Here is a 19,765-nt window from a genome sequence, read left to right as displayed (position 1 = left end):
ATTTATTAAGAATAAACTGATTAAAAGTTACTACTAGCTGTTCTCCCTATGTCTCTAGATGCGAAATTTCCTTGAAAATAAAAGATTCACCTACTCTTTAAACATCACATCAAACATTCTCTTATGTCAGCTGCTATTGCAAACACGCCTTGACCTCTGGTAATCGTATTCCTTACAATTACATTACATTGTAAGACACCGACATCTCCTTAATTCCAAAGCTGCTGCAAAAAGCGAGGGAATCATGATGCCTTAAACGCACAGTACTATTAAGCAAAGATAAAACAAAATTAAGGACTCAAAAATTTCAATTTCCTTTATTAATTAGTTCCACATCAAATCACTGACATGTTTCAAGAATTACAGTATGCAGCTGCAGATATCACAAAAATAGTCAAGAAAACAACACTACTTTAAGAGAGGTAAATACAAAATTTTAACATAAAAAAATCATGTATCCTGTTGATGGATCAATTACAGTAAAGCTACAAACAAGCCCACAACAAAGCTATAATATCACAAACAAAACCATCTCCACAAGGGCCACATGACTATCATCCCAAGATGAATAAATTTACTTTCAGGCTCAACAGCTTTTAGCAGAATCTGGCAAAGCTCTATACAGCGTGGAGATGGCCGTTCTATTCAAGGCACCTTCAAGATCTCATCTTTTGCGTTGCTCTAATAAAAGCAATACTCACCTATCACAGTAAATCCAAAAGAGGTGGTTGTTCGGGTGTTGGTTTGGCATGGCTAGCCCTTGAGGTTGAACTTCCTCCCCTCCCTCGGCCTCTTCCTCTACCCACAGCAGTTGACGGGGGTGGTGCAAGTTTTGGAGCAGCCTGTTCATTCTTGCTAGAACCAAATATAGACCCAAGATCTGTTGATTTATGATTATTGTATGAAGTAGTCACTGAGGCTGAAATCCCCTGGTTCTGTTTCTTGAATCCAAGAGAGTTCTGGAGACCCCCACTGTTCAAAATACTTGTATTCAAAGTTGAACTCCCTTGATTAGGTCTTAGTGGCTCCCCAGAGTATTGGTTGCTGAAGGCCCAACTGTCGCTGTTGTCCGTTTGGTAGCTCAAGTTGTTTGGGTTACTTGTGATAGAACTGGATCCATAATTGTTCGTGGCTGGCCCCCTAGTGCCATTGTTGAAGGCCCCAGGACCACTTGAGGCGGCACTAGGCCGTGGAGGCCAGTTTGCAAAAGGATCTAATTCATCAAAATTTATAGGCGATGATATTCCAGCATTTAATTGCTTCTCACCATTGCCTGACTGTACAGTAACACCTGAAGATGCACGTGGAGGCCACTCAATGTCAACTGCAGGGCAAGAAACAGACGTTTGCTGCCTAGATACGGTAGATATCATGGAAGACTGTGATTGTCTGGGCGCCGATTGAATTGATTTATCACCCAAAACAGACTGAGTAGATAAGTTGTTGTTTGAAGGCTGGTAAGCACTGGCAGGGGCAGGGGCAGTGGCAGTCGCAGCTCCTCTGGTAGTAGAACCCCAGTCCTCATCCCATGCTGGGCTGCTTTTTGCTGAAGCCACAGTTCCACTTGCTTTGCTCAAGGCTTGAGACTCAAGCCCATTAGCAGTAGCAGCATGTTTTACCTCTCGGATTCCAGAATCAGTTAAAGTAACCCCCCGATTTTCTTCTATCTTTCTGAGTTAAAACAACACTAGAAATCACAACATCTTCAAAAAAAGTGGTAAAATAATAATAGTACTACTGACTATTATTGTTCAGTAAATGAGAGAAGAAGAAAAAACAATATTCATTTTTTGCCATGAAATCATGCAAATGTAAAGAGAAATAGTTTCTGAGGGAATTCAAGGGGCACAGCAGTAACTACTATACCTGAGAATATCCTTGACAAAGAGCATATATTTGGCAAACTGCTGAACATTCAACTGTTGGGCAGTGAGAAGAGGTGTGAGTAGAGGGAGGACATGCTCTGCAACGAATTCGACTCCATACTGAGCAAGATGAATGGGGAAGACAGATAAGAGCTGTCAGTCACCGAGAGTTCCCAACATACCAATCAAAAGCAACTTAAGCAACTAAAAGACAAGTCCATCATTACCTGCTTGAGGATTGAGTTTGAAACCCCTAGGGTACACATAAGAGTGGGAGCAGAACGATCAACAGCCGTACAACGTTGAATGGTTTGCAAGACATCCAGCACAGCATGTTTATCAAGTGTGTGAACGAATTCCCCTAAGCATAGCAAAGCACTGACTCTGACCTGCTCAAAGAAACCAACTAATAGGTTCAGAAGAAACTATGATATTTAGAGAACTATGGAAATATAAATAGAGTAGCTATGTTCTTTTAAAAGGCACTTTAAACTGCTTTAATTTTTCTTTTTCAAAAAGCCATGAATTCCACACCAACTTTGAGAAACAGATGCATCTGCTGCTTCACCCAATTCCAATGAGCATTTTGAATTATAGTAAACCACAAGAAAGAAGAAGTTAGAATTTAGATGTCTTCCTAGAAACAACAATGAAGACACATTTCACATGCTGATTCTCCCTTATACACTGAAATTTTACGAATGGCCTGAGTTCATATTCTTCTTAGAGACACAAGCGTCTTTTGAGGAACTAGCTGGGAATATACACAAGGAAACCTTAAGTTTACCTCAAGCAGCACTAACTAATGTATATGAAGCAGACTAATTTATCACAGACGGCATTTTTGTAATGGGTGATATGACAAAGCAGTGTTTAGTCTTATCATTATAACTAACAAAGATGCATCATTTATGACTATATAATTCAATATCAAACTAACTAAAATAATGCATACATACCGCAGCAACTGTTGTTTTAAGAGCTAAGCCATGAACACGAGGCAGAATGGCTTGCTTCACAAGCTGAAGAGCATAAAAAATAATTTGAGACATAAAGTTAATACCTTTAACATAAAAAATATCATCAAGAATATAATAGCGACCAAAAATAAAAAGGGAAAAGAACTCAAAACATATGGATGAAACATACAAGGTAAATGATATCGTACTGTCAAATCCATATTTCACATTATACAATTCCTATTTTAAAGCATGAAATTAAATAAATAAAAAAGCTGCAATGAACTTTGAAGAGCTTAAAGATACTCAAACAAAATCCACTATGAGGCAGAATAACTTGTTTCACAAGCTGTAACGCATAAAAGATAATTTTAAATAACCTATTTTTACTTGTTAGTACTCTTCATCATATAAAAATATCAGCAAGAATATAATAGCTAAAAGGGAGAACTCAAAACTATAAATTTAGACCATGCTTCTCTTTTCAAAGATTATTTTGAAAACAAAAAAAAAAAAAAAAGGAAGCTAAAGTCCACTATGAAGAAGTTCAAGGTACTGAATATAACTTATGATAGGTTATGCATACATTATTATTCCAGTAAGACGACAAAATGGAGAAGAAACTCATGCTATGGAGTAAATTTATTTTCCCCTGAGATGAACCATCAAAAGTAAATTTATGAGTTGAAGAACAGAAGTTAAACCACTATAAAGTTCTTAGATATACTTGGAATTTTTATTACACTCTATGGGCTATGGCTTAAGAAGGATTTTGTGACACAAACCAACAATATTTACAGCATTAAGTTAGTCATGAAGATAAAGAAAACATGGAAGAATAGAAAGCTTCTAAGAAAAACACACACCCATAACAATGAGAAGAAAGAGAACAAGTTGGTCAAATGTTGAGCAATTAACAAAAACACGGGCACAATTACTCAAGAAAAATGCCAAACTCGGGTCAAAATTGTAGGTTTTGGTCTCTTGACCAATCATTCCTTAAGACAACTTCACATTTGATTCAATTCAAATCCATAGACAATGCAGCTAAAGGTGTGATTAATAATTTTATACTTTCCATCTAATGGCAGAAGAATTCACCTTATCTTCTTTTAAAAGCCAAAAAACAAAAACAAAAAGGTGAGATTAAGTGTGAGATTCATATATTCCTCTTAGTATCTACTCTAGGGATAACTTACATCATTCAACAATCAAAATGTACAAATGAATTTTTCCCCTTTTACTAATACCCAATAACCAATAATAGTCAAAAAGAATTAAGCAACATTTCTGATTCTCTTCCAACACTTACGCAGCCCATTTATGATAAGTGTTATTGCATGCAACAAAATATAGAGAAGGTAAATTCTGAAAATGACAACCCATTTAAATGAAAAAATAATAGTAATGCATGGCAATCACCTGCGCATCAAGTTGCTTGGCAAGGAATACAGATTTTTTCAAAACTTCCTCTTGTATACGAGGATCATTGTCATCATAAGCTCGAACAAGCATGGGCAAGACATGGGATACTAGGTGCTCCGGACTTGTCTACAGTAAAAATGGAATAACTATAATTAAATAATGGAGCATGATTCATAATGAAAACCAGTCACTGAAGAAAATGGGAGACACAACATTGCCATTTCATACTATGTAAAGGAGCCTCTTCAGCAATTACTACATAGTGGAAGTGCAATGCATGAGCCCAATAAAATTGGATGGCACGTCTGAAAGCAATTATAATATCAAGCTTCTTCATTTACGTGAATTTCTCTATGTTTCCTGAGATTTTAATGACCAGCCAGTTGGTAGCGGTAAAAAGATGACTACCCACAGAAATCTAAGTACACATATTACGCACCAATAGGTCCTTTTATCTGAAGAACATAGATAGGACAGATATGGAATCATATTATTCTATAGAGTACCAGAAGATTTTAAACAATGATATTATTAAGGAAGAATGCCTCATGATGATATCAAATATTTATTAGTACTTGAAACATTAGTGACAACAAGAACTTGTAGCCTAAATAAAGCTCAAACAAACAGCCAATAAAATAAAAGAGGATGGGGGCAATGAGCAGAATGCAAAGATAATTTACTTATTAAACTGCTTAAGATTTTATTTTGTTACTTACTAGTTCTATGTTATAATTTTGAAGTATTAGGGCTTTGGGCTTATATTTGGTATTTTGCATTTATATTAGGGCATAGGATCTTAGTTTGGGTTTTTTCTTATCCTATTAGTTTCCGTTTAAGTTAAGTTTGTTAGTTTTCTATTTGGAGTATAGTTAAGTCCTAGTTTTCTATTTGGAGTATAGTTGAAGTCCTAATTGGAAGAGAAGTTCTATCTATTTTAGGATTAAGGGTGCTAGGAATCTATATAAATCAATGTATTCTTTCAATTGAGATATAAAATTATTATAAGAGAATTTCCAGAATTATTGCTATCATGATTTGTGATGCAATCAACCATAGGTGTGACTCCTAAGGAACACTTTGTTGAAGCTTATGATCTTTTCTTTCTTCTGTATTTTCTTCTGCAGTCAACCTTCCATTTGACTCCTAAACCCTAGATGTGATGCTTAGCAATCTTTTCTCTTTTCTTTATTCAATTTTCTATCTTTTCTTAACAATTTCATATCAGAAAATAAACCCTAACCACCATGCTCTGCTAGATCACTGAGTTTGAGGGGACTGAGGGGTTGGGGAGCAGGGGATATCCAAGAAAAAACAAGTGGAGAAAACTAAAGTCAGCAACCCATATCTTTGTAATGGCTTTCATGAAATTCAAAAAGAATGGCATACCCAAAATAGTCATTAAAGTACAATATGAATACTGTCCCAAACCAGATAAAGCTACTTCCTCATCACTTGCATCCATATCATATAAATTGCAACTTGTCCATAATCACAAACAAAATTAGACCACTCCATCCTCTAATTATGTTAAAAGAAAAAGAAGGAAATTTTGACCATTTAGAGCATTCTTTCATTGAGCATAGTACTTTAGTCACCTTGTTGATAATAAGTTCTGCATGCTTGACCAGCAACAGCAAGGTCTCTCCTGCAGCAGTGCTCAGGACAGGCACAAGAGCTGGCAATGTAACTAACTCAAAATCAGTTTTATCCTACAATACATTTCAAGCAGTCAGTTCATTGCTCGAACAAGATAGAAAAGTATGATTTTACTAGCTAGAACCATAACAGATAATCGATATTACATGTGGACTTACCACTTTATTCACATTTTGTTAACAGAGAACAAAAAATAATTAAGAGAATAACTTCCACCACATTACCCAATGATAAAGCTCAAAGAAAGTTCAAATAGGTGAAGGACAGGTGCATGACAGCAAGTCAACAAAATGTAGAACAAATTTTGGGGAGAAAATTTAAACATGGTTTAACATTACGGTTGAATTATATTTGGCATTCGATATATAAATGTTAAATTCATTGAAATTACAAGCAGCACAATAGATCATCCAAATGGCTCTAGCTGTCATAGTATGATGATTTTTGGCAACATTGAAAGAAATTACCATTATCTCATCTCATTTAAAATATAGTTAAAGAACTTAGCAAGTCCTAGCCATTTTATTAAATGGAATTTTGTGTGTCTGCATAAGTTGGTCTGTAAAAGAGCGAGATGTGGGATCCACAGAGCACTTGTTAAATCTTTGCTATATGTTAATTTTAAAATCACACACAGAAACACTATTAAAAGAGACCTTGCTTTTACTCAGAACCAGGGACATGGACCTAAATAGAGCACAAAGGAGCTTTTTCGTATTCCTTTATAGCTCAAGCTTCAAACCTTAATAAACCTTATTCAAATGTAAACTACAACACTTATTATATATACTACTCCCTCATTCCAAATCGAGTGTCCACTTTTCAACTATTAACCTTAAAAGTTGTAAAAGTTAGAGGGGTCCATCTAAAGTTAGTATTTCAGTAAAGGGTAATATTGTAAAAGTGTTTTCCATTTTGGGAAAGTAGACATTATTTTGAAACATCCTAAAATAGTAAAGTAGACATTCAATTTGAATTAGAGAAAGTAAAACTTTACACCCATAACATATATTTAAGCATTTATACATTTACATCATACATGTCATATTTCATAGTTTTAATTCATTGTTAGTTGATTAGACAATTTAAAAATACCTTATTTAGTAATGAATTTTGTTCTGTATGAAAGTATTCAGTAGGTAGCACAACCAATTAAAGGAAAATAAAAAGTTGTTGACCAAGGAACAGCAGCAAAGATAAAAACTAAGACTACACATTATATCTCATTAAAATAATTGTGGTCAGTCGCAGAAATAGAGCTTTGATTAAAAAGGAAATGGTTAATCACTATTTAGAGTGAAAATATCTAGCATGTTGAAAGTACCAAAAGACATTCCTTGATTAACAACTAATCTAGAAAGGTTAGCATGAAGACACTTTTCAAAGGCCAACACCATTTCCAAACAAATATTTTGGAATTTCAATTGCAAATAATGAAAGAGGCACTGTGTTGATACTCCAAAACCTGATTAAGAGAGAAACAACCACCTGTGACTCTGCAATTGTGAGAACCATAGGCAGAATCATTGGCTGCATTACCAAATTCCTTAGCTCTGCACAAAGTGGCGGAAGTACCTGCATGTATAAGATCTTATTCACTTGTTTTGTCTGCCAAAAGCAATTGATAATATAACTGAACCACTAAGATCTCCTCATTGAGCTCGATATACCAGAAATAGCAACAAAAAAAGAATGGGATAGAGACGATACTTCATGATCTAGAAGAATATCAGCTACATCATTCCATGAAAGAGAAAGAAACTGGGAAGAGGAAAGGAGAATACACATGAAAAAACACTTTTAAAATCAAGAAAAAGTACGTTTTCCAATATTTCTTCAATAAGTATCTCAAAATCCTTCAAGACATACCTGTGTTTAGTAACTATAATGGTACTTCCAAATTAAATTTCTATTACACACTAAGCAAAATTTAGGAACACAGCAAGTAGATAGGCAAGTAAAAGCTCAAACCTTATACCGCAACACACGGGAGTCAAAATCTTTCCACATATCAGATAAAGCTTTTAAAAACTCAGACTTCTGCATGTTATCTCTTTCCTGCAAGGAAACAAAATTGTCACCCAAAATTTAGCATTTTCACAGAACTTATTTCAAGGACATTACAAATAGATGACTGCATTTAGTGACATGCTAAACAAGCAAAAATTGAAATGCATACAAGCATGTGGTCGAGGAAGCGAAGAGCACGCAACCTAGTATCATCCCGGAAAAATGGAGAACCTGCAAATACAATACGTAAAATTCAAAATCAATAAAATAATTTGAAAAGTAGAATTTAAATGCCAGTTCAGTAATAAATGTGAACTGACAGGGTTTTCATGCCATTTGGTCTGATTTAGCCACACACAATCCACGTTAATCATCTCTGCTATTAGTGTCAAAAATAGATACCAGCGAGAGAAAGAGAGAGAGAGAGAGAGAGCATAAGACCATCTAAGACAAGAAGAGCTCATAAATCACGAAGCAATTGAATATTTGATAATAATGGACCAAGCCTTTCATTAACAGCAAAAACATCACAAATCCAACCGAAAATTATGTTGTAACATCTAAAATGCCCCACAACTTAAATAGGATAGCAAAAACAGAGCCACTGCCTTTTGAGAGGCAGTTCATATTTTAAAATAAACTGCAATTTAAATGCATGTTTAATTGCTCCTCACAACAACTCCATGTTCACTCAACATGCAGTACAACTTTAGTAGAGGGGTGATTGCACCCACAACATCTTTTTCAAATTTTTTAATGCTAAATAAACTCGCATACAGGAAACAAACTCCATTATTGGAAAATCTTCTCCTTTTTTCCTTATTTTTTTCTGAGGACATACCAAAAAAATGACAAGGTCTACAAGGCTCCCGTTTTTACCAGTAAAATCCAGTGCTGATGGCCTGAAAGATTCATTTGCAGAGAGCATCCTCTGTAACTCATGGACTAATTCTGGTGGGATGGAGGAGAAGGCTTCATTGGATAAGTACGTCAATGTATTCATATACTGCAGGAAACAACCAAAAGAATCAACCACCAGTACTTTAAAACAGAATTAAAAAGAGTATAAAGCAGTGAAGCTCAGATATGTTGATACACTAACTCTTATTTATTTTACACCCAAAACAAAAAAAAACAACATATTATGACATACAGTAGGTAAGTCTAGTATGCTGCAAAGGGACATAACTACAGCATGTTTATTTGACCTTGTTCAGTTTCTAACAATCTTTGACACACACCTGACTAATATGCATGAGGGGACAATGGACAGCATGTTTATTTGACCTTGTTCAGTTCCTAAGTCCCTAAAACAATCTTTGACACACACTTGACTAAAATGCATGCAGGGACAATGGACTGCAGCAGAACATTCTCAGTGGAAAAAGCTTTTACATTTTGACACATGCCTGTTTGAAACATTGCCAACATCACCGCAAAGCAATACCTGTGGCCAAGTGTCCTGGTATAGGAACTGAAACAATAAGCTGGGTAATGACAGGACACTTATGTCAACGCTCTTAATTCCCAAAATTCAACAGCAATAACAATATTTGAGGCGTCACCAATACTATCTCAGACAGAATTTTGCTAGAGACAAAGCATCACTACAACAGACTATAAAAGGAAAGCAGTTTTTCATGTTTAAAGATAAGAAAAACTGGATCAATTTATGAGCAATGGTAAAAGGATAAAATTTTAAATTAGTAAGTACCATCTTGACATTGTTGTGGCAGTCGAACAAAGGCTTTCGAGCAATTAAATGGTAGGCAAGGCAACCAAAACTGAAAATATCAGAAGAACATCCAGTTGAAGATGCTTTACTACGAACCAATTCAGGTGCAGTGTAATTCAGTGAGGGCTGAAGGGGCATGACAGAATCTTCAATATCATATTCCTGCACAGACCATTCCAAACCAGAATATATAGCTAAATATTGATCATCCATGCCGAACGCTTGATAAAACATCATAAGTAGCATACTCATATTCGAAGAGAAATCACCATATAGCAAACAACTCAAAAACAAATAAAACACAGAAGAAAGCAAAAAGCCTGGAGACGTGAAAGAATATTACTTAAAATGTACAGAAGAAGCATTGATGCCGAGGCTAATAAAATGGTTAAAGAATAGAGTTAAAATGCCATTCCAAAATGCACAAACAGCAAGAAATAAGTAAGATAATCGTGTACAACCATATACTGCATCTATAGCAAATCACATTAGAACATAAAAATGCACATAACATGCATATCCATATTACGAAGGCTAACTAATCAAAGACAGCATAACATTACGCAAATTATCATATAGTGAACTAGTAGAGGAAATGGATTTTTCTTTGTTTTTATTTCACTTGTTTTATATTTCCATTTCAGTCATTATCGCTTTCTTTTTCTTTTTTTTTTTTTTGTGGGGGGGGGGGGGGGGGGGGGCGGCGGGGTGGNTGGGGGTTGGGGGGGCGGCGAGAGGGGGGGTGGTGGTGGGGTTTACAAGGAGTATTGTAGCTTGAACCTAGGATATTCAGAGACTCCATCCAGGCTTACCACTTGCTGCTAAGCCCTTAAAATTTCAAAAGTTTAACTTACAGCATAGTGAAAGGCCTGCACATTAGCTAAATCATTAGAGGCCTGATCTGTTGAGATTGCAAAACCAAATCCACCGAGCTTCCAAGCTCCACTTGAAGTAATCAAAATATTCTGCAAGGTACAACTCAGTCGTTAGACACACATATATGGCAGTTCCCTACCCACAACGTTCTATCCTGTAGTCTTAAAAGGCACATCATAATCTCTTTTCAACAATCGAGTAAAATGGAAAAAGGTAAACAACAAAGCCAGGCCTAAAACCTACAAAGAATCAAAAGGGAAAAAATTTTGAAAAATCATAAGGAAGAAGAGGATAAAACACTACAAAGGACAGCCACTAAACTGTCACTAGTTCTTTATAACAGCACATCAAAATAATTATGCAGAAAAGGGAAACAAAGATTTCAAAGCATTATCAGTGGTCCTGTTAGTAGAAATCAGGAAAAAAATTAAACAGAAAAAGGTAAAGAAGTAACCTCAGGTGATATAGCCCGATGAATAAGACGTGCATTGTTATGAAGAAAATCCAAGGATTCTGCAATCTGAAGTAAACCATGCTTCACCTCCAACAAACCCATTTCCTGCAAAGCAAAAAAGCATTAAGTTTGCTATAATTATAAAGGGTATGATAATGAGGACATAACATGGTGGCATATAATAAAAGCAGTCATCATACGCTATGAAATCTTCAAGAACAGCTTTTTCATCTTATATAAAGACATGTCATATATAAGACACATGCATATCTAATGTTGAAAAGAAAAAAAAATGGGTCAATTTTCCAACCTGGCAATAACGCAATGTGTATGAGGGCATGTTCAAATTATAATGAAAGTATATCTAAAATCTAATGCAGGAATACAATTAAAAAGAGTTTGCAAGTGAATATCTAAACTCTAATACAGGGAAATTAAGAAAAACTAAAAGCAAACATGCCTTCATACATATACTCTCATGTCCTCACCAAGGAAAAGAGTGGCTCGAATGGGGACAGAGGCTAGACAGAAAGCTCTGGCCAAGGAATGCAGTGAGCTTAGGTTAGGCTTTTCCTTGGAGATCTGGCTGGCTCGTCTGAGAATTTGCAGCACGATTGATTGCGCTAAGTTGCTGGCTTTCAGATTGTGTTAAATAAAAAGTAAATTTAAATTTATTTTAAAGCTGTTATTCCAAAATATGGCCAATCAAGATAGATTCTTTTACATTAGTTTATTTTATATTTGCCAAATGAAATAGTGGCACATGTAATTCCACCATGGGATTTTCCATTAATGTTATATTTGACCAATGAAACAAAAGTTTCCAAACTAGCATTAACTCAATGTTATTGCAATGTTTTCATATATAGGCAAAATAAAGGATAAAAGTGAAAGGGAGTAAAATTTAAACCCTTATCCTATTTGGAAATTTTCCTTAAAAGGGAGGGAATATGGTTTGACAGTAAAATTAAACCCCTCAAAATGTCACTTTTTAGAGTCCCCCAAAATCAAAAGGATTTGAAAGTATTCCACTTTAATATTTTCTTCTTGTCATTCCCTTTAAATCATTAAACTGTATTTTAATAATAATGTCAAGATGGATTATAGTAGTTGTAGCCCATAAACTTACAACTTACCCTTCTATTCTCTCCACTTTGAGAAAAAGGTAAACTAATATTTTTTTACTGCTCAACCTCACTCTAGTCATCTTTCCACCCATTCACGCTAATTTCTTCACCCCCAAACTTTCCAACACGTGGATTAAGGTAGAGACCAAATGGAAGTCAAATTTTTGGACATATAAAATACATCCCAAACTCCATTTTTTTTAGGATGGTGAAAACCCAAGCTGAACTTCAAAGTAATGGCTCTGTTTGTTTCACTGGAAGTTGACTTTCAGAAGTTCGTTTCTGCATTTTCTGACGTTCAGGAATCAGAAAATAAGTTGGTGAACAGAAATGGACTTCGAGTCAGTAGAAAAAACCCTCAAAAAGAAAAAGGAAATTTTCTTCCTTCTCTAAAAGCAAAAGACAAGCTTTGTGTATGGGCTGTATTGATGCAGGCGCATCAAGAATTTTATTTTATTAAGTATTTTCGTTAGCTTAGGATTTAGGGTTTAGTATTTTGTTTAGTTTGAGATTCTTTTTCCTATCTTTATTAGAATTTTAGTACTTTAAGTCTTTATTTAGGATTAGAATTACTATTTGATTAGGATTTATCTTAACTATTATAAATAGGTATCTTACGTAAAAAATTATTATCATCTTTTATTATTTTGAATATTTATTTAAGAGGTTTCTTTGAAAACCCAATTATCTTTCTATTGTTCCAACACAATCAGTCCTATTCTAGCCTTATTGTTGAGTTCTAATTGCCCTAAACCTTTTCCGGCTACATCAAGTGGTATCAAAGCAAACGATCTTACTATCCTGTTAGGATTTGCGCTAGGAGACTATGGTAGGTCGAGGCAGAGGTCGAGATAGAGGCAATCAGCCCCAACAAGCTGAGTTGGCAGAGATGCGGAGAATGATTGATGACTTGACCCGGGCTGCGCAAGCCTTGCAGCGTCAGGAACCAGTGGAAGCCCGAATGGAGAATCCGGAAGGTGACCACAACCCCCTTGAGATTCACAATCTCGAGGATGATGATGAATTTGAGAACGAGAACCCCTTCCATGAAGATGGACCCGCAAATCAAGCGGCAAGAGTTGGATTGGAGGGCCAGTTATTACATGCTCTTGATTTAAACGGTGGAGGAATCAGGATTGACGTAATTGATTTTCATGGGAAATTTCATGCGGAGGAATATTTGGATTGGGAAGCTAGTTTGGAAAATTACTTTGAATGAAAACTTATGGCAAAAAATCGAAAAGTATTATTTGTGAAGTTGAAATTAAAAGGTACTGCACTTCAATGGTGGAAGAGAGTTGAAGAGCAACGTGCACGACAAGGTAAGCTTAAAATCAACACTTGGGAGCACATGAAAAGCAAATTACAAAAGCAATTTTTACCTGCTGATTATACTATGGAATTATATTAAAAGTTTCATTGTTAGAGGCAAAATAACATGACCGTTGAGGAGTATACATCGGAGTTCAATAACCTATCAATTCGGGTTGGGTTAGCTGAGAGTAACAAACAAATTACTTCTCGTTATCTTGCTGGTTTAAATCATTCTATTAAACGAGATGGGAGTAGTTCGTTTGTACAACATTGAAGATGCTCGTCAATATGCTTTATCAGCAGAAAGAAAGGTTTCACGCTACGGTGCTAGAAAGGCTTTATATGGCACCGATTGGCAAAACGATTTTGGAGCAAGACAAGGTTACCAAACATCCCAACAAAATTATCAAGAGGCTACCACAACCAATAAAACTAATGGGGGTGCAACCAATGTTGAAAAGAACGATAAAGGCAAGAGTATAATGCCTTATGGTAGACAAAACAGTTCTAGTTCTTCTACAAATAAAGGAGGCAATAATTCTCATATTCGATGTTTTATTTGTGGGGAGAAAGATCACATTTCTTTTGCTTGCCCACAAAGAAGGGTAAACTTAGTAAAATTTAAAGAAAAATTAGAACCCATTTATGATAAATATGATGAGGAAATAAAGGAAATTGATGTGTACCCTGTACAAGGTGAGTCCTTGATGGTACAAAGAGTGATGACTACAACAATCAATGAGGAAGAAAAAGATTGGAGGAGGCGAAATATTTTTCGCACACATGTTTGTGAAGGTAAAGTGTGTGATCTCGTTATTGATGGAGGAAGCGTGCAAAATATTATTTCAAAAGAAGCAATAGACAAATTGAAGCTTCTTACAAGCAAACATCCTCATCCTTACAAGATTAGATGGATAAAAAAGGGACACGAAATACCGGTAAATACTCAATGTTTGGTGAAATTCACTATGAGAGACAACTTGGATGATGAGACCCTATGTGATGTTGTGCCAATGGATGTTGGTCATATTCTTGTTGGTAGACCGTGGTTGTATGATCACGATATGGACCACAAGACGAAGCCAAATACTTATTCCTTCTACAAGGATAACAAGTGGTATACTTTATATCCACTTAAAGAAGAGATTAAGAAATCAGCAACTTCAAGCCCTACAAACAGCAAGATCAGCAAAATCACTGGGTATTTATCTGTTGAAAATTTTGGAGCTGAAGGTGGTAATGAAAAGGAATTGAAACAAGTAAATCCCGCCACCTATGAGGAGTGTATTAAGGCCAACTCGTCGGAGCCGAGTTTTTCTAACCCGAGGGGACTGATGCAGGCGCATCAAGAATTTTATTTTATTTAGTATTTTCGTTAGCTTATGATTTTATTTTCTTTATTTTGTTTAGTTTGAGATTCTTTTTCCTATCTTTATTAGAATTTTAGTACTTTAAGTCTTTATTTAGGATTAGAATTACTATTTGATTAGGATTTATCTTAACTATTATAAATAGGTACCTTAAGTAAAAGATTATTATCATCTTTTGTTATTTTGAATATTTATTCAAGAGGTTTTTTTGAAAACCCAATTATCTTTTTATTGTTCCAACACAATCAACCCTATTCTAGCCCTAATTGTTGAGTTCTAATTGCCCTAAACCTTTCGGCTATATCATGTATCCTTGGCAAGGAGCTTTATTTTTTGGGTAAAATATTTTGATCTTTGAAAGTTTTGATCGAAATGATATAGAGATTCATTAGTTTTTGAAATGAACATTTTTCCTAAAAAAAATATTTTTTAGCAATTTCCTCAAAGCCCCCAACCCATCAACACCTACCCAAACCCTTCCTCTTTGCAGCCCAACAGCCAAACCATCCAAATGTAGCAACCAATCAACGGTGACCACCAGCAAAACCTCTGGTAATCCCCACAGGCCACAATTCCAACTAAACCTCCACAATCTCCTTCTCTCCTTCATGGTGTCCCTTTCCATCTTTAAACCTCCTCTACCAGCAAATCTCCGTCTTCCCATTCCATCACCAACAATAGCCTTCCATCAAAGACCAACAAGTTGCAGCAGTTGAAGCTCTGCTGTCGATAGACCTATCGGTGGAGACCCATCGACCCAAAAGATAAACAAGGAATGGACAATAGGCAAAAACCATTTACCACAGCACTTGATGAACTAATGATAAAAATTTTGAAGTAAATCTTACCTATGCAACTTTGCTCATTATTTTCAGACAATGATTAAGAAATAATCCTACTCAGGGCACACATCATTTTTGGCTTATATAGTTTCAGATTGTTTTGTGTTTATTTATTTATTAATCTTTTCTTCATTCTAATTTTATGCAGCCATCAAAAGAATAAAGAAACAACCTCTATTCACATTCATTATTTCATTTCCAACTTCCCTATATTCAAGTTGATTGATATTGTTTGTATTTCATAATCTTGGAGATGTGAAGAATAAAGCTTGAAGTTGGGATAAAGACAAGTCCACTAGCTTTTTTTTTCGTTTTCTTTTATAGGTTTTGAGTTGTGGCTAGTTTTCAGATTTTGGATGGGTTTTTTCAAATACTATATTAACTTGTACATGATTTTGGAATTATTATTGTCAAAAAAATACTAAAATAATACTAATTTCTAAATCAGAAAATATTTTCAATAATGTCATCCAAACAACAAAAAATATGTTCTACAATGTTATCCAAACAATAGAAAAAAAATAATTTTTCAAGAATAACTTGGCATTTAAAGGCTAAGAGTAAGACTAAGTTTTAAACCAATCTACACCTTTACTCAAGATTAAAATCATCAAAAACTCAAATAATTTCACAAGTAAACATTTCCATCTTAATTACAAAAGGCATTGTCCCTCTAGATATATCTGTGAACAAAATCACTAAAGTTAATTTTTCCATAAATTCTATCAAGAAGCAAGCATTAATGCAGGTAGCTTGAGGAAACGAGCTTTATCTAAATTATTACAACTGCTAATAACTTTCGCTTGAGCTTTTTGTTCTTGATTTCCACAAAAGTACATTTCAGTTTTTTGAGTTTTTCCTATAACAAATTGATTATTCATTTTCTTTCCTTTCGCTTTCATAAAAAATTCTTTTTAATATTCCTCTTTGAAAGCCAAGGGCTACAATTAGGTTTTTTTTTTTTTTCTTGAATGATCGTGGGGCAACAATTATGGGTCTGCAACAAAGAAGTCATGGTCCACGGACAAAATCTTATTAATAGTTTTTTAGATCATTGATTCAATTCTTCACTAGTTTAACCAGTTTATAGCAGCTATAAGTATTGGTGAATTTCTGTTTTGCTGAACAGACACTCATTATATCCCAATCCAATGATTTAACCTTTTCCCTAAAGTTAGGTTATGATTGCTAAAACTTAAAGATTTTATCCCCTAATTCAATCTATAATTAGTAAGCCTTCCCTATCTCTATCTTGTAATTGCAGATTTAATAGAGTTCTATGATGACATAAATTATTGATATGTTTTTGACGAACTTAAATACATATTTTTGGATATTTCCTCTTAGTAAGGACTATAAACACATCTCTCAGTGTAGTTTCTTCTTCTCTTCTGAAATTCTATCGAATCTACTTTTCTTATCCCCTTAAGACCCTCTAAACATTGCACATATTTTCTAATTGATTCCTCCCTGAGAACCCCCAAATTTTCAATTAAACCCTACTATTCTACAAACAGGCAGGGAATTTTTCAGCAGCCTGTTTCCTCACTGCCAGACACATTTTGCTTCTAAATACAGTAATAAACTCAAATTGGACTGTGTTTGACCACCAACCACAACCCACTTCAAAACTTGCAACTGAAGATATTCACTCCTAGTCCAAACTGAAAATTCTTCCATTTTAGCAATTGTTCTTCTTAAAACTCAGATACTTCCAAAACTCTGTTGATATAAAACAAAAGAAATCATACATTCCAAATTCTTTTTTGCTAAGCAAAACACCCAACATTGCTAAATTATCTATGTACCCAAATTTGTATTCAGCATATCGACCACTTCCAAATATATATGTAGTAAATTATGTAGAAATCATCATTCACCACTTAAAGTAAATCTACTGAATTGGATAAAGCCACTCTAATTCCACCATCATGTACCAAACTGATCCTAAAGAACTACATCACTGAAATAACCATTCACAGTATTACCTAGTAGTACACAAATTGGTTTGCATATATAGATTCACACATTTGGATCACCTAGAAGCATTTAAGGTTCAATCATTGATACCAAGCATTGGCGTAATTCAAAAGCAAATTCACTAAAAAAAATTACCAAAAAAAAAAAACCATGGAAACTGAAGCAATTCAAATTCCATCAAGAAAAAGATAGTGGAGCACGTACCATCCCTTTGAGGTCCTTAGGGACATTGGCAACATTCTCGACATTCCCGAGCGCATTAGCCACCGACGCAAACAACGGCTCGGTAACCATCGCCATCGCATTCTTATTCTCATCCAAAGCCTGGACCACGTGAACCACTCCCGGATGCCTCAGCCTAACCAGCCTCCCTGCATCCGCTCGTATCAAATCAAAGAACGAATCTTCTGCCACCTTGGAGAGCCCCGCACGCGCGCGTGCCTCGGACAGCACCTTCTTATCCAGCACCCACACGCACACCGTGGGATACTGTTGGGGACGCGTTCCGTCACGCGCCTTGGCCGAGTACAACTTCCAGGCAAGCCCTGGCCCGGCTGAGCCGATCTGATCAAGGAGCTCGTAGTCCTGGAGAGCTTTGGGTCCGGTAACCTCCTGCACGGTTGTTTGTACGGTTTTCTCGATGACCGCTGCGGTTTTGGCCAAGGCTTGGGTTAGGGTTTTCATGTTGATCGACATTTTTGGTATCTGCTTGCGATATGCAGAAAGAAGGAACAAAACGAATGAAAATATTTAATATAAAATTGGTCAATGAATAGAAGAACGAATTGAAATTAGGGAGAAGGAGGAGGGGAGGTGGAAGAATTGGACTCTTTCTTCCGTGGGATCACAACCTATTCCTCGCTTTCCACCTCTCTCTCTCTCTCAATTTTCATTGATTTTTGTCTTCATTTAATTCGCTCTTTCTCGTTGGTTAGGTTTTTTTTTTTTAATTTTGTAGATGTTTTGATTTGATATAATATAAAAAAACTTTTAAATTATTTAAAAATTTTAAATAAATTTTTATATTTTTAATATATTCAATCAAATATTTATACTTTTATTTTGAATTAAGTAATTTTTTTATATTTTTTTATTTTAAATCAAATAAATTTTTATTTTTTATGATTAACTTAGTCAAATATTATTTATTACTTTATACCACATGACGCTAATGTGATATATTAAAATAATATAATTGATTATAATATGACATACTAATATATTATAATTAATAATAATATAATCATGTGATATTTTTTACCGTTCACATCAATGTCATTTGAATATAAAATGATAACTGATATTGTTATTAATAACAATTAGTCAGTTATTAATAATAAGAGTTTATTTGATTCAAAATAAAAATATTAAATTTAATTGAATATAACAAAAAATAATAATTTATTTAAATATTTTTAAATAGTTTAGAGACTTATTAAAGCATTATGCTATATAAATTTTATATAATTAATTTATATTAACATAGAATCAATCATAATAGTAATTTAGACTGTAAAAGTACATTACTTTATTATTAATATATGATCAAAATAAAAACAAAAACAAAACTATATTAATTGTTCATATTTAATGTGTTAAAATATTTTTCCTTAGGTGAGATCTTAATGTTGTTTGATACACCAGAGAGGGATATAATATTGTAGTCTAACTCACTTTATTAAAGCATATTATAAGCTATAATATTGTCTATTAATCAAGATTAAATTCACTTAGATTGATTTTGATAAAATGCAAAAATAAATAACATAAGTCCACACTTTAATTTTGTAAGAAAATCTAATAATCTCTCATTTGGACTACATTATTTAAAAATAAATAAAATAAATAATTTTTTTGAATAATTTTTTTTAGACAATTGACCTTGAACTATTCCAAACACCGATAGGTCTAACAAAATTTTGTGTAATAAAAAAAAATAACTAATTACATTTATTAAAATATAACACCAACTATAATCACGTTAGCAATATAAGCAAACTCCAAATCACCACTGATGTTGTTATACTTAAGAGTTTGTGTGATTCATCATTAGAGGTTAGACAATTGGACAGTTTGAAGCTGTTGGTCTTTTGATTTTGATTTCAAAGGCTTAAAGGTGTAAATTTGTTTTACCAAGTAGTTAGGTTTA

General features: G+C 34.5%; 1 protein-coding gene across 1 annotated transcript; it reads right to left on the bottom strand.

Annotated features, from left to right (window-relative positions):
* LOC18592914 (SCY1-like protein 2) lies at nt 291–18,525 on the bottom strand. The gene is made up of 14 exons (XM_007019859.2): nt 17,821–18,525; nt 10,984–11,088; nt 10,508–10,618; nt 9,633–9,815; nt 8,798–8,924; nt 8,088–8,149; nt 7,880–7,966; nt 7,397–7,483; nt 5,848–5,961; nt 4,247–4,375; nt 2,825–2,887; nt 2,093–2,254; nt 1,867–1,985; nt 291–1,671 (listed from the first exon to the last, which is right to left on the bottom strand). The coding sequence occupies exons 1-14, from the start codon at nt 18,310–18,312 to the stop codon at nt 705–707; spliced, it is 2,808 nt and encodes a 935-aa protein (XP_007019921.2). The 5' UTR covers nt 18,313–18,525; the 3' UTR covers nt 291–704.

Source organism: Theobroma cacao, chromosome 8 (assembly GCF_000208745.1).
Source record: "Theobroma cacao cultivar B97-61/B2 chromosome 8, Criollo_cocoa_genome_V2, whole genome shotgun sequence".
NCBI classification, from domain to species: domain Eukaryota; kingdom Viridiplantae; phylum Streptophyta; class Magnoliopsida; order Malvales; family Malvaceae; genus Theobroma; species Theobroma cacao.
Note: the sequence above shows the minus strand (reverse complement) of the source record. Positions and strands in the feature narration are given on the sequence as shown.

Coding starts and splice junctions, on each gene's coding strand:
- LOC18592914 (XM_007019859.2), bottom strand. CDS start 18,312: ATGTCGATCAACATGAAAACCCTAACCCAAGCCTTGGCCAAAACCGCA. Junction 10,619..10,983: donor ATCGGGCTATATCACCTGAG/GTTACTTCTTTA, acceptor TGTACCTTGCAG/AATATTTTGATTACTTCAAG. Junction 4,376..5,847: donor CAGAACTTATTATCAACAAG/GTGACTAAAGTA, acceptor TTTTTACTGTAG/ACAAGTCCGGAGCACCTAGT.